We start from the raw sequence: 20,251 nt of genomic DNA, 5'->3' as shown, positions 1-20,251 counted from the left end.
ACTACGATATACAATCCTTAATGAAAATTGTACAGGTTGTGGAGATGATACACATGATTACAAAATCAATCTTCCAATATCTCAGTTTCTTTTAACCCAAGATCAAATAAATTTTTTATCCCGGTTACATCTTTTAAATAACTTGTATGAAAGTATGAATTTGTAGTCTACTTATGACCGAAAGTGTAGTTTCTGAATAAGAAACGATTTCTAATTGGACTCATAATGCTTTTTTGTTATCTTATGTTAAACTTCCCACAGAAACAAGAATTATGAAACAACGTGACAAACAGCGTATTTCACTTTTCTCTTTCACGAACTGAAATCATCAGTTTCTCAAAGAGTTTCTCAAAGAAACGCAACAGCGTTCTACGTTAGAGTTCGTTTGTTCCCTTTCGCGAATCGCGCGCGTCAAGTGATTGCCAGCGAGATGAACGAAAGTTGTGCAGGGTACTGGTGCCATCGGCGATCCACGCCCCGCTGACTGGACTGTTTTTTATTGCCACCGCGCCCGAAAGATCGACCCGGGCTGCAGGACGATTCTCCTTCGGGGGACACGCGGAACTATGGAACGGGGAAAAAGGAAGCGTACTAGGAAAAAGCGGGCAGCGCGGAGCCAAGGGAAGCTTAGGAAAACTGGAGTCCAGTTTGTCTGCAACTGTAAGCAGGGATAAAGTGGGTGGAGACACCGGCGGCGAGTAAACGTTCGAGTCAGCGCAGCGCGTTTGTAAACGTATACGCGGCCCCTTCGTGTTACGTGCTCGCACGCCAGTGTCCTCGATTTTGTGCGATTTTTGAAATGCGAAAAATCACGGTACCTTGGATTTTATGTAACATTTTTTTAAAAAATCAGAAACTATGATATCCTTGAGTTTATGTGATTTTCTTTTAAACACGAGAAGGTGGTCTCTTCTTAAATAAGAAAGGTTAAAGTGTCCCCCATTTTATGATTTCTTTTTAAATACAAAAAATTATGACACCCTTAATTTTACGTGCTTTTCCTTCAGTACGAATATTTACGATATTTTTGAAATTATATAGGTGTTTCTTTTTGAGATATGCAAAATCACGGTGTCTTCTACTTGACGCGATTTTTTATTTAACTGCGAAAAGTCACAGTATTCTCAACTTTGTGATATTTTTTTAAATACAAGAAGTCATAATATTTTCGAGTCGGTTTAATGTGATCTTTACATAGTAGGAAATAGCAGATCCAAACGTCGAAATAGCGTGTGCTTTTGATAAAATTAATGCTGGTTTTTATAGAAATGGAGACATCCTAATTGTGTCACTTCAATTATGGACATAGGTATTGTATGGAGTAGAAAAAAAAGGCGAACAGAAGGAATATTGATCAAAATATTTCGTCCGTTTCAAATTCAGATGCAGTTTTCGCTGTAACGTGGGTATTATTAGCCGAAGTGAACATATCTAGCAATGTCTCGCCTAATGAATGGAATAAGTAGAATGTTGCTACTTTTTCTCTCTTTCTCTCTTTCTCTCTCTGTCTGCCTTGTTTTCAGCGCTTGTCGTTATTTATTATCATTTGATAATAGAAGAATCGATTCGTCTGTGCATTAGTATCAAAGTACTGTTATACAAATTTCTTCTTTTTTTGACGCTTCTAATTAATTAAACCATCTTCTTATATATCCAGCATCTATTAACGTTTCGTAGCTCAAATAGTATTTGACATTTGGTTTCAATTAACTCTCAATCAATTAGCTGTTTTCAAAAGCTGAGGCGTAAATCTGAACTATATTTTTATATTTTCGTAATCAATAATATATTTGCTTTGATTTATATCAATATATTTCTTACATAATATTAGAAACTGAAGAAAATCAAGTGACATAGAATATGAAATAGTCGACGTAAGTGTAGAAATACGAGAATGATGTACGAATGTATAAAACGAGCCAGCTAACGAAATATAATAGAATTACAGATAATAGAACTGTCATACATCTTGAAACGTCTATGAATACAGCTACATATACGGAACAATAGAATTACGTTAGTGAAGATACACTGTATTGATGTTATGCCGGGAGAATCAATCCTAATTTCTATAAAACATTTCTTCTGACACGTTTTATATATTTGGGAAATTCCATTGAGAAGCGCTATGATTAACTATGATATTTTCCTCTATATGCTTAAACATATCACGAACCAGCGTAATAATGAACGTATTAAAAATAGAGAGACAAAGAGGGAGAAAGAGAGAGAGAGAGAGAGAGAGAGAAATTATTTGAGAATATTCTATTCGAATTTTCTCACCACTAATTGAATATGTAGTAGCACTAGAATTTTCCAGTTTCATACCAAGATATTGGTTTCAGTCTAATTCCCATCGAACGACTACGATATTCTTTATTATCCTTCTTTTCTGAATCAATATTTTGCGGTATATTTAGCAATCTTACAACTTCAGATGTAAAGAACGTAACCTGTCGATGCTATAAACCCTCTATTCTTTTACCATATCGCTTTCAACAGTATCATACTGTATCAAAAAAAATGTAGAATTAAAAAAGATGATGCAAATGAGGTAGATAAAATATTCTTTGCGTTTCTCCACGTGTCACTTCTTCCCTCTATATTTCGATCTTTCTAACTATTCAAAAACTTATATTTCAGAAATTAATCTTTCTACAGAGCAATACGAAGGAACTTAAAGAAGTGAATAAATATAACGCCACGCAAATTTCATAACATAAATGTTATTATATACGTATACATAACGTAATTATTAAAATTTGCTGTCCGTGAAAAATTAAAAATCCGTGTCTCTCATATCTGACGATAGAAATGGAAGAAATTTGAAGGACGAGGAAATTATTTTCTAAATCGTTTGTTTTGAATTTTTCGTCATTTTATTTCACTAGGAAAACAAAATGTTAATTACGGTAATATTATGATCGCAAATAGGACACGATTGAAAAATATAAAAGTACGTACAGTATACTCTGTAGAAATAAATAAATTCAACTAATTATCACAGACCGCACGCATTTGTCACCATTTATCGTCCTCTTAAATCCGCGAACGTGGTAAATACTAAAAATTCAGAGCATTTAAATGACAAACGACTGGAATTATAAATCATTACTTCTGATGGAAAGAAGTAAGGAACCAAACTTTCCAAAAACTCTGTATAAACGCGTCACAGCTCGTTGGAACTCGAAATGGTTCGCGAAACCGTGATAACGTATTCAAGAATGGGAACAGCCGAGAAATCGCGTATTCATTTCACACCGTCGATCGAACGTACCGCTAGTAAGAAAACAGCGAATCAGATCGATTCAACGTCGGGGATTTGTTCGTGGATCAGATCGTGGTATCGAGTGGGCGTATTGTTCGAGGGTCAGCCAGTTGAGATCTTGGTTTTGCCGTTTAACGAGGAACGTCCCTTCTGTAAATGAGACTCGATGACCTGGCGGAAAACGAGAACGAGCCCGTCCTCGGTCCCGGTTCTTGTGTAAAGGAACGATATCGTCGAAGAAAAAAGGATACGTGGCACTGATACACGGACTGCGCTCGAGTTTCTTCGATATCATAGCGTTGCTGACTCTTTCTATTTCATAACCACAGCACGCGAAAAGGTTTCTTCCGACATAAACAGACTCTGCGTGAGTAGAATTTAGTGAGAATTAGGTTGAGGAAAGAAGAGATTATCATTGGTATGGATGATATTTTCGACAGGTGATATCCTTTGAAGGCTTCCCTTTAAAGGATGCTTCTATCGCAAGACTGTATTATTTCGAGTTGCGTCACTTTTGAAATACACGAAGGGCTCGAAAGCTAATCGGTATAACTCCGTCTCGTTAAACACGAGTTACGTGAAGCAAATACCTTTCATTATCAAAACTTTTAACGGCTGAACCAAGTATCTACAACGACGAGATATTTCCAAGATAGAAGCCATTTTTAACGAAAGATTGACTTACGATGATTAGCCTCTAGCTCCTTCACATGTGCGACTTAGACAAATAAAAAATTCCCATAAACCACCTGCACAAAATTTATTTTCACACGTTTAATAGATTCATATAACGATAATAGTAACGAGTATCGAGAACGTTCTCGATCGAAGACTAAACACCAATATGTTGGGGTAATTGTTTTTAAACGCAGGCATCCTCTACCCGGTAGAAAGTTCGTATTCTCTGTTGAATCGAGTCAAAGGGCACCGCTTCCTTTCCGCCGATCTATCATGGCCAGTTGAAAATTTATCGACAGAAGGCAAGGAGACAGTGGCTACTGGTATTCCGCTATCCGATCCCGTATTTCGAGAATCGTTTCGTAACCGAAGCCCGATGCTCTTTGCTCGGCAATGCCGCCGCGACGCACGCCGTCTGCATATCAAGATGCCCCCGTAGCGCCGTGCCTTCTCTCCGCCTCGCGGGCACGTACGTCGCTCATTGTCAGTCTGTTACCTTTTTGTACTTATTTAATACCGTCCTCTGGCATTTTCCACGTAGCGTGAATGCGTAAAACGTGGTACGATGGCCACAAGGGGTGAGGGGAATCGCCGACGATGGATCGCGCGAAATCCTACGTAGAAATCGCCCGTGACGCGTCGCTTTTAATTGCATTTGGCGCTGAAACGGACTGCTTCCAGGAAAATCGTCTAATCTGTGTCTTGATGTGACGATGATCGACGATGAATCGCGAGTGAGGCTTGTACGAGGTTGTTGTACAAAGACGTTGCTTTGACGAGAGTGGTCTTTTTTTAGTTCTTGCGCATTTCTTTTAAGTTTCTACATTCTGATAGGATATTTTTGTCTCAATCGTCTCTTTCCGATGTTAAGCATTTTCTTTAAGTTCTAGGGGAGTACGAAAGAATTGCTAGTGAAACGTTTTCTTGTTTCAATTTCTTGTTACAATTTTATGCTAAAGTTCTTTTTGCAACATCAAACATATTTTTGTGTATTGCTGTAAGAATGAACTGAAGAGTCAATCTTGATTACAATTGCACAGTTAAATGTAAGTAACTGATGAGTAGAGCATCAGAATACACAGGATCTCTTTCTGTAAGATGCACAAATAGATTTTTAGGTATTACCTGAATATTTCTGAATATCGTATTTGACAATATAATTAACATTAATACTTGTAGACAATTAGTGGTATCGTACCGACAAGTCTGGGTTTTATAGAAGTACAAGAAGTGGACGTCGGTTCTGTTTATAGACAGCAGTCACCAAGTTGAATAGGAAATGCTTAGTCAACGCATTCATATAGGTTAGAGATAGGAGGTTTGATCTTGATAAAATAGAAAGTGATTTCCGAGGCTAATCGTGCTGTTTCTAATTCTATCAGAATTCTTATCGGAATGGACATTCTACTAATTCCAACTATAAAAAATTTAAGTGAAACTCATCGTCATGGTAACGAATCACTAAACAATAATAATTACTACAAATTACGCTGGATATACCGAAGAAAGGTCCGTGAGAATCGACATGCAGCTATAAATTCATTAATATCGCGGTGGACAGTTATTGTAAAGCTCACCAATGATGCGCAACAATGAATTAGCGTGCGAAATAATGCATAAATTATCGAGGTGCACGACGAAGATTTCGATTATACAGCAGTGGTCGACAGGCACGCCGACTCGGTTAAGAGCCGAATAAGGGTGTCGAACTCACGCATTACCGGTTCTTTTATTATTCATATGCGAAAGTGAAGCGGGTGTAATGCTCGCGATGTCCGCGCACGAGACATTTAATTTCGCTGCGTGCACGCGCGACGAAGGGAAATCAACGGTCACGCTCCCACCCTCTTGTCAGGGGATGGGACAAGACCACGCGTGCGTCATTTCATGTGCAATTGTGCGAGCCATCGATACACTCACATCTCTACTATTGACCGACTGTGAAATTACGCTTTTAAAATTTTTGAATGCTGCATGAAACTATCACAGACCTATGTTCCACTAAACTTTGGAGAAAATATTTTGTTAACACTAGAAATACCGAAGTTTCTCTAAATCACTAAAGAAAACTGCCATTATTGTAAACAAAATATTAGAAGCACTCGTCTTTGTATAAAGTGGAAAACTTGAAAATAATCATTTCTAAGTGAATATAACTTTCGTTGATTTCTCAATTCGTCAGAATTAATTGATTCTGATAGTGTCATACTGTTACACTTGTTCACTGTATTATATACTCCTTATTGCTAATTTGTTTTCTTTTTGAGCTATGAAAATAATTATATTACATACGTATCATTATTTAATGAATAACATCTAATTTGGTTTCATTGTACGAGTCGAGCTCAATTTGTAACTTATTGACTTTGTAGTTTATTGATACTGTATCGTTGTATTATTCGTAAGATAAGAAGAAGGTGAATTTTGTTTTGTTCAAGAACTCTCGTCTGGAAGAATTCTGTAGTGCTCGCCAAGCTAAGATGGGTGTGACCGACGACCGCGATCGTATCGCGCGGGTTTGTTTAAATAATCGGACGTTTCGGGACCGTGGCAGGTATCTCCGTGTCGGCATCTGACCAACCAATATGTATGATAATTTCGACATGCCTACAGCTCATAATGGATCCTGAGTATGTGCGAGCTGAAGGATACGAAAGTAAGAGAATCCAAGGACATGTATATTGGACTTGAAATATGTTCCAAATGAAAAAGTGGAAACTAAAGAGTTGATTTCGCGTACCGATTTTTAGCGGATTTAGTACCTTCTGCTAATAATAGCTTTTAAGAACAATTCTTTATATATATTTTAAATTTAGTCGTTACATATGATTAATTTTTTAGTCTTCGTTAACGTCATGTACTTTTTGATTTGCAGAAATGTAGATTATTTATTTAGTAATATTTGTAAGGGTAAGAGGCTTTGTTGATAAAGTAGAAAATTAAAATTATCCCTAGATTATTTTTACGTCGGTAATCTGTACGAGTTGTAATCTACAATAGATTAGAATGGTATAAAGAGGTTGATGTCTATTCTTGTATCAAGAAATATCTGCTGTCGGTTAAATCGAAGTCGCCGATTTTCATATTCTCCTTGAGAAGATTCTTAAACAGGCAAGAAATCAGATTCCTATATTGTTTTATAATAATAGAAAAAAAATTTTTTTAGTCAACTATTTGCACAAGTAAACTGTATGAATCATATAACTCTTTCAGATTTTAATGAGTACTTTATTAAACTAAATGCTTCGCTTTAATTATTGCATGTTGCCCTATGATAGTTGATAATGTATAATTTTATACCTTATATACAGAAAAGTTATTGATAATAAAACATCTATGCAAAAAATAACACGTATCATATAAACAATTTATAGCTTGATACAGTTCGACTATTGAAAATTCTGTTGAAAAAATTATAATTTGTTAAGCTATAATATATTGTGGAACAAGGGAAGAACAATAATCAGTAGATAAATCAAACTTCTGAGTGAAATATGTATGTATATATATCTCGTGAAAAAAGCTTTGACAACATTTTATTGTTAACCGCAGAAAAAGCCATATACACTTTCACACGAAATCGATCATAGTTTGTAATAATATCGAAAATTTATAATAATTGAATGTTGTACATAAATATAAAGACGACGATGTTGCACGTTCTCGTGTGTGCCAAAACTGTACAAAAATTATCTCGAACATCTTTCGCAACGCTCGTTGAACAACTTATTACTCGGTGATTGTGGCATTAATATAGCATTCTCTTTCTCTTCGTTCTTTCCTCTCCTCTGTAATTTCCATTCCTCTCCCCTTTTAATCTCTTGTTCTCATTCAGTTTAACAACTTTATTCCTCCCTGTCTTATTAGTAAAACGATATACTAATTGCATTCTGAGGTGCGCTTACAAGTTCGCAGAGCCATTCTTTGACTTTTACATGAGATGCGATATATTTAAAATCGATAATCAAATACACGGCCGGAGCGGGTGGAAGGAACGATTTTTGGTGTTTTTTTGCGCTTCTATAAATCTATCTATCCTATGTACTTTTTTTAGCCGCGACAATCAAGTGCCATATATATATATATTTATTTATTTATATAATTTTTTTGGTATTTTAATCGGTACTTCGAACGCAGCACGCATAAATTGGTATTTTTCTTCTCTTCTCTTTACATCGCGAATTATTACTGATTAACAACAGCGATTACATAGTATTTAGACGTGGCGTGTTCCATTTTTAAATCTCTATTTTTTTTCTTTCTTTATTATTTTAATGTTTATATATGCATTTATATAATATACCTCTCTTCTCTCTAGAATTCCTTTGCGGTAATGTCGTTAATGCGACAAACATTATCGTTATTATTTTTTGCCCACCATCTCTTCTATCATATTGCTCTATCCATTAACATTGAGATCATCCCGATATCTGACTGCTTTTACTTCCGCTTCCTTGTTCTCCTTCCTCTTTCTTTTGTTTGCTCTATTATTAGTTATTATTCCCTAAACCGATTCGTTCGACATTATCGACATGTCAATTATGCATTTACCATGTTAATACTTATTAAATATTCTTTTAATTATTGTAGATCACAGACAACTTGTTCTTAATCCATAAAAACAATTCAATTATTATTTCTTTCCATAGGTTATCAGTGTATATTCGTGTTAGTCATGTGTGTTCGTATACGTGTGTACACGTGTGTATACATGTTCGTTGAAAAGGTGTGTCTGTGTGTGTGCGTGTGTGTATGTAGTTTTTACGTATGGAACAGGTCGCAAACTTGTAAAATGATGAAAGATCACGTCGAATGAGAATCACACGTGAGATCATCTCATATAATTCGATGCTGTGTTAAATATGTTAAAATTATCTTTTAATACAGATATTTTAACTGTTTCTCGAGTCAAGCACCATAGTAATCACTTTTCGCGTTCTTTAGCGGAAAGGAAAATAGTCTATATGAAATCTTAGTTGCTTTTTACTATGCTTCAGGTCTTCGAACGTAGAAGATCAGCTTCAAGTTGCGTGGTACCCAGGGTGCGACTATTTGATCGATACTCTGCTCAACAATAATTGCAGAACCGAGCAATGGAAAATACTATAATTTACATTCGTTAAACATAGATCTCTGAGTTAATTATATAATGTGTTCAAGATTCATTCTTTATAAAATGCTACGTTTACATTATAACTAGTACTTCGTACAAAGTGGATATTAATATTGTTCAATATTATTCTAAATTCGCTCATAAATTCTAATAAAACTGACAATGCAGGAGCTTTCTAAGAATAGAACTTGTAGGTAACAGTCTATGGTAAATATATAAGTGTCGAACATATTTTTTACTCAAATAGTGGAATGATCATAAAATATCACAAATATCGAAAGAACGATCTCCTTTAAGATCCATTATAATTATGAATTCAAACGTAGGTAATATAATAATAATAAAACTAAAATTCCCGACACAATTTACGCAAGCACTAATTATTTAATCACCATTTTATCTTATAAGCTCCTTTTCCAGAAATCTTTTCAATTATCTTTGAATTTCAGTGTTAAAGGACAGTAATGGCACGAAACGGATCGTTAATCCGAGTATCATGATATTACCTGTCCAAAAAGAAGAATATGGACTTTAAAGAATATTACAGCAGAAATTCATCAAATAACTCGAATTTGGGTGTTGGTAAAATTTGTTCAGCATCAATTTTTGCCATCGATCTCAGGGGCGAAGGTTCGCCTGTCCTGCGCCACTCGTATCGATTCACGCGCAGCAACGATGCCGCGAAAAAACCATCGTTACTTGTTTCACCCTCTGCGCAAGTAGCACCCTGTGTCCCTTTACGTAATCGCGGGGTTGAGTTTTCTTTGAGCCCGCTACGATAGCCGGCGGTTCGAAATCTATAATTTTAGAAAATGTCGCGTGCAATATCTGACTGTGTGCTACTCGTTATTCAACCAGAGATACAAAGCGGGAACAATGAACTTTCCGTTCCTTCCTATCGATAAACTTCACCCGATCCACCTTTGAAAAATTACATTCTTTTGCGACACGAAGCTGTATCGTGATGCCATACAATATGCTTCAGATAGGGCTGATTCGTGCTGTGTGTCGATCTACTGATAAAGAACTGATATTGGCTTGATAAAGTATCGTTCGATACCTTTTCACTGAGCATTCAACATACCAACAACGTCGATTTAAACGCCGACACTTCATCGGATCTTATTTGTCAATATGTTGCAGTATGAACGTATTTCGAAGGAAACATTTAGGTTCATTGTGGCAGTATCTCTTACAGACAGTATTTTCATTCATAGTTCTCACTAACCACTTTGACATACAATAATTTGTTGTATAAATCCTTTTATATTGTTGTATTATTGAAAAAATGATCGCTTGTTAATAATAATTTGTAATATATGAAATGTCCATTTTTGTTGCATCAATTTTCTAAAATTTTTTTTCAACAAATATTCTTATCCTTATATGTCATCTTAAAGCTGAGAATTTTCTTTATCATATATAATATTATTTTTCTAACATTTACGTATATTAATACATTCTTGTATGATTCAGCTAGTCGTTCAAAATCGGACATTTCATATGTTTCAACGTAATACAATAATAATTGTTTATAATTTTGCGAAAATTATATCAAGTCTTATAGTAATATACTTATAGCAACCTACTGATTCAATACGCCAGCAGAGTTAGAAGGGGTTCAGTAGTATCACCCGAGACTAGTCAGACAAATTCACAGTAGATACGAATCAGCCTTCTCACTCGATTTCCATCAATCACCAAATTTTCGATCACAATGTTCTACTCGTCGTTTCTATCATATTCGAGCGACCTCTACCTTACTTTTTCCAAAATAAAACAAATGCAGAAATCGAGTAATCGATGGAGGAAGGGCGCACCCCTAAAGCGTAATTTGAAGTTCGCCGTTTTACGTCTCGGTGAATCGCGTCGAATATTCTCAGACAGAAGCGTGTATTTACGGTTCACGGTAAAACGGACATGTACGTGTATGTGTATGTATGTTCTGTGTACGTGAAAGATACGGTGTGTCGATACATGTGTGGTTCACGATTCGTCTACGATGTGGAGTGGCGTTTCTCGGATGCGCGTCATGATCACACAGCAAGCAGATTAACTTAGTAATACTTGTTAACTTGGTAACGGTACTCTTAATTCATTAATTTACTCGTTTTAAGCTTTTAGTCCACTTGAGTAAACGCGACCGTTTCGTGCAAGTTCGGTTTCTCTCCTCTTCAGCGTTTGCCGATTATTACGACAGAGATTACATTTTCCTTTCTTCTCATTCTTGGTCAAGTAAATTAGAGTCAACCAGAGTTGTGCAAAAAGGATCAAGTGTGTGTATGTGTGTATGTGTGTGTTTTTTCACCAGGCGCGTGCTATCGAATAAATGGGCAGGAATGCATTCGCTCGACTTAGTATCACGATGAGGAGGAGCGAATCGCGTGACTGTTTATTACATATAATTTGTTCTGTCGGTGATCGAATCGTATGGTACGTTCAACCCGCAGGAAACGATTCGCCTTATTTGTCTTGCATTCGCAGGCTTCCGTAAAAATAGTTACGTGAATTGTATATACGAAGAAAAAATCGTACAGGGTGTTCCCGAAGAAGCTCAACGACAAATAATTCCTGTACTCGACACGATTATATATATATATATATATATATATATAATGATCTCCAAAATCGATCCATTTCTCAATTCTCTTTGATATTATGCTACGAATCGCGTTTCTCCAAATACATGTGGAGCACAATCGTTGAGAATTTATACAATTTCTACGTTTTTACAACGTTCCTCGAGCATCGCTGTGAGCAAATTCGGGAACTTGTTAAATCGTCGAGAAGAGGGATTATACAGTTTAGATACGGAATGGTTTCCAAGTCGATGGTTCATTTGCATCGATCTTCTCTCAATGGCGATCGAGTAGTGCCGGGAATTTATCCTGGAAGTTCTTCTATAATGTTTCGGAAGTACCCTTTACGATACGATGAGACCCCAGAGATGCTCGGAATATCGGCAACGAATCCGAATGTAATGTTTCCTGGCTGGATCCTCGCCAAGCAGCCGATCGTTCGACCTCGATGTCGGGCTAAAAACGCGAGCCACCGACGGATTAATCGATCAGCAAGAACCGAGAGGTCACGTTCTTTGCACGCGTTTCTCGTGATGCCGGGCGGTTGTCGAGTAGAAAAAAGTCTGTCACAAAATATCGTTATATCTCTATTGGATAATAATTAGCGCGTACACAGTGCGGGACAGTATTATGCGATAGCGTTGTGGCATATTATTAAAACACTCTCTTTCTATCTTTTCCTTTATCTTTCATCTTGAACGACACTCTGGATCAAATCCTATATCAATTGAATTCTGTTTTTTTTTTTTTTTTTTTCGTTTCTTCGCTTTGAGGAGAGAACACCGACGGATATCCTATTTTTATTTTCTTTCTTTTATTTTTTTATTTTGTATTTAATTGGACGCAATTGAACGCCCGTTCCTTTCGAAAACTCTTACTTTGAGCATCGTACACCACTGGATCAATCCGTGGAAATACCTGAAGATACGGTCGCCATTGCGGTCTTTTTTTCTCTATTACATATCTCATAAAATTCTCGTTCTTCATCTTTGATAGTCGGTGAGAGAATATTGGCTATATTTGCGGTCAGTAACTCGAACAAGCTACGTAGAAGAAAAAATTCTTTTTCTTTCGCTTTTTCTCTCGTTTCTTCTAGGTCCCATTCTTGGGTTCCCGCTTAGTGCGGTTTCCAGGAGATGTTGTTCAGACCTTGAAAGTGTCGCTTCAGACTGCTGCCGTCGGCCCAGGGGGAGTTGAGATACTCGTCGTCATCGTCTTGCTCAAGTTTCTGAAACAGGTATATCAGCGTTGGGTAACCTTGTAAATGTATACAGTGCAGACTGTAAGAAAATCAAGCGTCAGATGATAATTTAGTAAAGTTGGGACAGTCACAGTTGGTACGTAAATTTACCATTTTTCCATTTGGCAGTCTCGAATGATGAAAATTGGTTATTAATCTTCTTTTAAAACAAAAAAGAAGCTATCCGGAAGATAAGGCACTTGAATTTTCAGTATTGGCGAAAATTGATAAGTATCGCACCTACATTTGCGCACACATGTACGTACATCTACTCACATCTATACACAGAGTGGAAAAGATTATAGTAATCGATACCAAATCTCCATTATTTGCGTCTGAACTTTGAATGTCCCAACTATAGCGGATAGCGACTTAATGATAGTAAATTGATTACCTTGTCCTGTTTCAGAAAGGAGAAGTTGACAGAAGATCTAAAGGTGATTAATTCTCTCACCTCAGGTACATAATTTTCGCACTCTCCCTTTTAGATTCGCACACTGACCCATCCTTCGCAGACACGTACATGTACACATTTTAACGAAGATGAAACGTCATTCTTAAAACCAGAGATTTGTGTGTAAGGTTGGGATTCTTAAATTTCGTTTTTTAAGTTCTGATTTAGATTAACGAACAAAATTTTCCATAACGTAGATTTTATTTAATTTTTATTTTTTATTGGTACTTGCGTACTACGAAATAATACGTACATATTTTAAAATCCCTTTAAAATCGTACTTCTGACGCTATTGCAATTTTATTGCCTCGCTCGCATGCCACAAAATAATTTTATCATCAATTTCATTGATATCCCAAGAGGCTCTTGAAGATCTTTAATGCCACCAAGAAGCTCGTCAACGACAACGATCGAAAGATAATCCAAGTTTACCGATGATCTTAAATAGTTAAGCAAATGAATGGTCTCGTAATCTAACCTTAAAGACCAGAGAGCGGACCAAGGAAACTTTGCATGGTTCATAAGATACAGCATAAAATTCATTTTCGAAGTAATATCGTTTTTCCTCGATCTTACTTATTCTTCAAAATTTAATATCCTTTCTTTGTCCTAGTTTCTAAAATTTACTAAGAAAGGAAATGAATAAGGTACAGAATTCACTAGATAGTAATTCGCAAATATTACAAAAATAATTGTTGAGAACAGTAAACGTTGTTTAAATTTGCAATAAGCTGCCTATTTAATTTTTTAATAATGTAAATATAATATAACGAATAATACATCAACATTTAAATTTTATCTTTCCAAGATAATTCAGAGTTCTTATTATTTGTATTTAATTTAGTTAAATATGTAAAAAACCATTATGTATTTAAGACAACGTATCTTATAAAGTTTTAAAATCCCTTTTTATTTAAATTGTAAAAATACTTGATATTTCGAACAACTTCTATGTAATTTATCTGAATATGTAAAGTAACACATTTAAGATAATATAGTTATCTTACAAAATTCTAAAATTCCCTTTTCTTTAATACGTCTATCTAATGGAAATAAATAACTAAAATAATAAAATTTTAAAATCCATTTTTTCTCCAGAAGCTCTAGATATTTAATACTATTTTCATTAATTACTAAAGACTCTTGTTATAAAACTACATCTCTTCATTTAAAATATGAGTTAACGTTCTATCTTGAAATTAACGAAGGAACGACAAACGCTCAATTTGTCCCAACACTCTCACGATAAATTCCACCGATCGTTTGCGCGAAATGAAAGCGAACAAAAACTAGTGTGCCGAGGAGAAATAAAAGGAAAAAAAGCGATCGCGCGAACGTAGAACGATTAATCGTTTCGAAAGAGAAGACGACAGCAAATCCCTTAATGTTTATCGGGCGCATGCTCTACTTGCTGTTCGAAACCAGTCCAACGCAAAGTGGTGCCGTATTATTGATCAAAATGTGTACACGCTATTCGACGTTGAAAATCTTCGAAATTGTACGCGATTATCGATTATCACTTCGTAAAAAAGCATGCGATTTCCTGCAGTAACATTATACCGAATTCGATACGTCGATCGAACGGAGATCAGAAGCTGTTAATGAATCGGCCAATTGGAGGTACCGTTCCGAGAATAAAAATAAAGCTTCGAAATGGGATAATAGTGTAAATGCAAGATCGTGTGTAGGCAAGATGCCAGAGTCGGGGCTATATACTCAAACATTCAATCCGGACAGCCCTATCGATCGAGTTACGCTAACGAGTGATTTCATTTAGTATTAAATTCATGTTAAAATGTGTGTTTTATTGATCATGGACATTGAGAATGTACATAGCTTAGAACGTTAGTGGAGAATGAAAGATAATTGCGTGATGTTCGATTCTTCTGATAGGTCGTTCCACGTTTCAATTATGCAATTTTCTTTGCTTTTAGAAGTTATTGCTGAATTATCTCAAAACACTCAAATTTTATTATAATATTTTTCGCAATTTTGTATTATTGTAAATTGATTTTCCAAAGGAGATCCATCCTTCTAAAATAGTGTGAGGTAGTGAAAACAGTGCTGAGAAATCGTACAAAATAAAATTAAGTATCTTGTAAACAGCTTTTTTGGAAATATAAGTATATCTGACTTAATTGTACATTGTGGTTTTTATTTCTTGTATTCCGAGATTAATATAATAATTATTCTTTAAGCCTTGGATTATAAATGTTTTTACGGTACCCCTAAATTGTAAACGTGGAACTTTCATGTCTGATGCATTTTTCAGTAAGTAATACTTGTTAAAACAATCATATAACATCTTCTAATGTTCTAAATTAAAGTTATTATAAATCTTTTGTCAAATAATTTTTTTATACGGCAAAATACAACTTTTTCTATCTATTGTCTCGCGAGAAACTCAATCCGGTAGAAATGGCCACGAAACGAAACAGCATGAAATATTCACCTTCACAGTTTAAAGGTTAACCTAACAGTAATATCGTATTCCATTCGTAACGTTTATGTTTCATCTGATATCTTGGGGTCGAAAAACGAAAGAAAATTAGAGATCGTAAATTGCGAAATTTCAAAATCCTAATTAAGATCTTTAGTGAATATTAAAAGAAGAATGTTACTATTCGTCTGGTCTCCAGGAGTAGGTGACCACGAATAGGTAGAGGAGTAGTCAAGTAAAACAAAGTCATAAGGTTCAGAGTTGACCTGACAGAGAAGGGGTAAGAGCAGGTTGAAAGTGGAAACGGGGTGAGTTGTTGGAGTTAGGCTAGAAGCTGGGACGGAGGTGGTTAGGTCAGAATCGATGCCTGCGTCCTTGCCTGGCCTCACTCACGCTACTCACGCATCCCATATAGAGGTTGATTTACGTATAGGAAAAACGTATGTATACGGTACACATTTCATTGTAGATTTAAAACGAATTAATTGCTTGTGGTTTGTCCAGGAAATTAGGTTGAAAAAGATGTTTGTACCATTTGGAATATTTAATATGTAACTTTCTAATTTTCATCCTTTGAATTTTTAATTCTTTTGAATGTAATATTTTGTACTACTTTCATTTTACGATTACTGTAGGATGATACGAGAATTATAGGTATCGCTAAATGTAAATACATATATCTATGCATGTATATGTATACATAAATACATAAATGTATATCTATCTATCAATCTATCAATCTATCAATTTTTTAATTACTAACGAGAACTATGTGAAATAACGTTCTGTACGATTATGTTTTATAAAAGTTTATCCATTTGGACAAGAAAATAAAAGCTTTTATTCTTTCTGTTCGTTTAACAAAATGTAAGTATGTATTTCTTAATGTCACGAAACTGGAATTAGAGAGATCAATTGACCTAATTTAATTTCATAAACTGTATTCATCGTTATTTTCGTCTTAGTCTGGATGATGTTTTACATTTATGCTAATTAAATAAACACATGAATATACATTCAGATACGGGCACGACGCAAGTAGCATCGTTCATGGTATTTCATCGTGTTTCTGGTCGTCGCAAACGTCGAACAAACTGATATTTGACTTCATGTAATTTCATGTAGTATATGACTAAGTGTTAAGTTCAGTAGTCTTAGTCTATCGTTAAGATATTAATATAAAAAACCAATTTATCAACTTGTAATATAATTTGCTATAATTTCTTCACAATTATTTCTAACAAATTTAATGTCCTCATCATCTCCAAAGAATAAGTCTGCTGGGAATTAATTTTGATACCACGACCGTAACTAATTACATGTTGCGCTTCGAATTCTGATACGCGCCTCCTAAGAGAAATTGATTACATTGCGGCAAGTAAACTGATCGTCGTGGGACACCGAAAAGCCGATGGGAATTTCCTATTAAAGCAATTCGAATCTTTGACGAACAGATAGATCCGCTGTACTTACATATCGGTTTCGTAGGTTCATAATCAGTATCGAGTCATTAAAAGCAATGTAAATATCATCGAAATTCCACTGTGAATTCAGGTAAGATATCGATCCAATATAGATAAATATATACATATCTTGGAAGATCAAAGGATAGGAAAGTATCCTCTCTCATAAAGCTGATTAATATTTTTCATTTATTTTGAAAAGATGACTGTAATACTGTAAGTTATTTTAAATTAATGAGAGAAGATTGTAAAAAAGCGCAAGTAATATTTTGTCTATTTTCCTATTTATTTAACTCTTTTATCTCTAAATTATTAATAGCCATAAATATTTACTTGTAATTTTTAACGCAATAAACAATGTTGATAATTTCCTGGCACGATGAATAAAAACTTATTGAATACGAATATTTCGATGTTCAGGAACTTGTGAAGACTGATTGTATCTAAATACGAGAAGGATAAAACTTAACGATTTCAATTCAATCGTTCACACAGTTTACGCGACAAGTTGTTTAACTGTGAGGCATCCTTATGGAAGAAAGCTTTAGTAGCAGTTTTGGCAAGCCAACAACGCTATTATCTCTTCCCGCTTTGTTCGATGAGCTCCTTTCTCCACGATTCCATTTTTCTCAATAAAACAGGAAAGCTAACAATGAACCCGAAAGAGATTCTTTTTTCCCTTATCTATCTATTAAAAGTGCAATCGCGGCTGTAAACTCGATAAAATATTGCATTGTATTAGGTCGTTTGATTTCCTTTCTGTGTCTGTAAAATTCAATTTTCAAAAGGTCAATAAATATTATCAATAAACGATCCTCCTATTTTTTTGTATTTAAAATTTATCGCATATCGTTGATTGTCAAAATTTTAATGCCTCTGGTGAAATTTATATTCTCTATTTCGAATAATAAATCGGATGATAAATTCGCGCGCTTCAGTTTTCTATGACATTTTTGGTTTAATTCCATCAACAGATAAATGCTCAAGTTCATTCATATATTGTGTAGTTGTACGATACGATACAGAAATGTGGATGGGGAATATGATCTTTTCTAGAGATCACGCGAAAATACAGAGCTTGTCAAAAGAGTGGTTTGATTTCAAAGAATATAATAGTTTTTAAAAATAGTATAAATTTTCATTAAATTTTATATTAATCCTCGTTTCTGATATAGAAGAATCCATCATTCTAAAAATATATCAACTAAAAAATTTATTATGTGTAATATAATCCTATGTAATAAATAAAAATTAAAATTTGTTGACATTTTTTCTTTTTTTTCTAAAGTATGAACTACGAAACTATTGTGAATTTTTTGATGTAACACATATTTTGAAATATCGTGAGTAATCCATTGATTTCGCCGTAGACTACAAGGCGCTCACTCTCCTTTCAAATATACTCTATATGGAAACAGGACTCCGCGTGTCATTAACAGCATTTCGAATATCACATAAGCTCTCAGCATTTTCAATTTTTATTACGATAGTTTCTTTACTATCGATATTTTCGAAATGTAATTTTTTTGCATTGTTTCATTACATACATTACATTGAATTGTGTATATTTTAAATTAACAATTTAGTAATGTACAAGAATTGAAAGATTTAATTAACTATTATAGAAAATAATATTGAAATTTCACTTCTGTAAATATCCGATGAATATTATATGTATATTCCGACCTCTCAATTTTTTAATTAATCCTCCCTTTCATAAGAATTTTATTTTTTATTAATTCTTTATCGTCCTATCCTAAAGTTATTAGTTCAATATTTCGAAAAAATTTAGATCTAGAAATTATTAACTTTTCTACTTTCACATATTTATATTGGAACAAAGAGTAGGTAGACATTTTTTTAGCATGAAATGTAATTATCATGAGGATAAGAACCTTCGTTTAACTCAGAGTTCCGTGATATCTTCATTACGAATTTTACAACTTCTTTCAATAATTGAATAGCGAAAAAGTAAATCATAATTTCCAACCTTCTCAGTGCTCTCGTATAATTCTTTCGACGAGTCAAAGCACCCTTCTATTTATAGCATAGCTCGGGAAAAACTCTGGCGACTGGTAGTCTGGAAAATAAAGTTTCCTATTCCCCGTTTACTGGAACTTCTGCTATTTACGAGAACAGCATAATTTTATACTTTCATAATTTCGTCGGCAACACCGAAATCAAGCAAAGAATCGCCTAGTTTTCTGATCTTAACTCCAAAACTGCAATCGACAGCGAAGAAACTCGATAAAGACGAAGATTCCCAGGAGAAAATAGGAAGTATCGTAACTATTATGTAGAAAGAATAATCTTTAATTAAATTATGAAAAATAGTTCTTATAAAATTTATCACATATTCTCGAAGCAATTTCATTGAAAATGTATTTTGATCTTGGTGGAATCGTAAGGGTGCGTCAATTTTTTTATCGTTACGAGAATAAAAATATGTTCGAAAAATAAAGGGATTGGAACAATGGTATCCAGAAAAGAAAGATAAACATTTGACTGTGTTTTCACTTGTTTTTATTGTGTGAACATGCTAAATTCTGCTTAACGCAACGTAACGAACGGAGAAAAAACGTTATAGGAGAAAGGAGTTGTATTTTATTTGAATATCGAAGCAATAAAAATCGTCCTAAATACGATAATATCTGTAATTCGATGATAATTGCGTCTACAAATAAATTATATAAAAACCAATTACTTATTTTATACTAACGATAAAAGAGGAAAATTGCCTTTTACGATTGTACGATGGAGTTTTAATTTCAGACGCGCGCAACGCGTAGCGAAAGATAATATCTTACTTTTTGCAGTCAAAATTCAAATATCCCTCAAACAAATCTTTATTTACGTCAGATTTCTATACTTCCGTTCGTAAAAATATAAATTTATATAAACATCCGCAGTTTATTTATAAATAAATCCAAAATTTATTATCCGACAAGCTTTTATATCTCTTTATTTCAAAACATGTGTTTTTAAAATCACGATCAACGCTAACAAAAAATCCAGA

General features: G+C 34.5%; 1 protein-coding gene across 1 annotated transcript in view; it reads right to left on the bottom strand.

The window, feature by feature from the left end:
• Nucleotides 1-7,466: 7,466 nt before the first annotated feature.
• LOC139988391 (protein tipE-like) overlaps nt 7,467-20,251 on the bottom strand; it is a 38,706-nt gene continuing 25,921 nt past the window's right edge. Inside the window, exon 6 of the mRNA XM_072005733.1 lies at nt 7,467-12,866. Coding sequence (XP_071861834.1) covers nt 12,803-12,866 — 64 coding nt within the window. The 3' untranslated portion in view covers nt 7,467-12,802. The remainder of the gene's footprint in view (nt 12,867-20,251) is intronic.

Source organism: Bombus fervidus, chromosome 6, assembly GCF_041682495.2.
Source record: "Bombus fervidus isolate BK054 chromosome 6, iyBomFerv1, whole genome shotgun sequence".
Taxonomy (NCBI): Eukaryota; Metazoa; Arthropoda; class Insecta; order Hymenoptera; family Apidae; genus Bombus; species Bombus fervidus.
The sequence above is the reverse complement of the archived record's forward strand: the minus strand, read 5'-3'. Positions and strand labels throughout refer to the sequence as shown.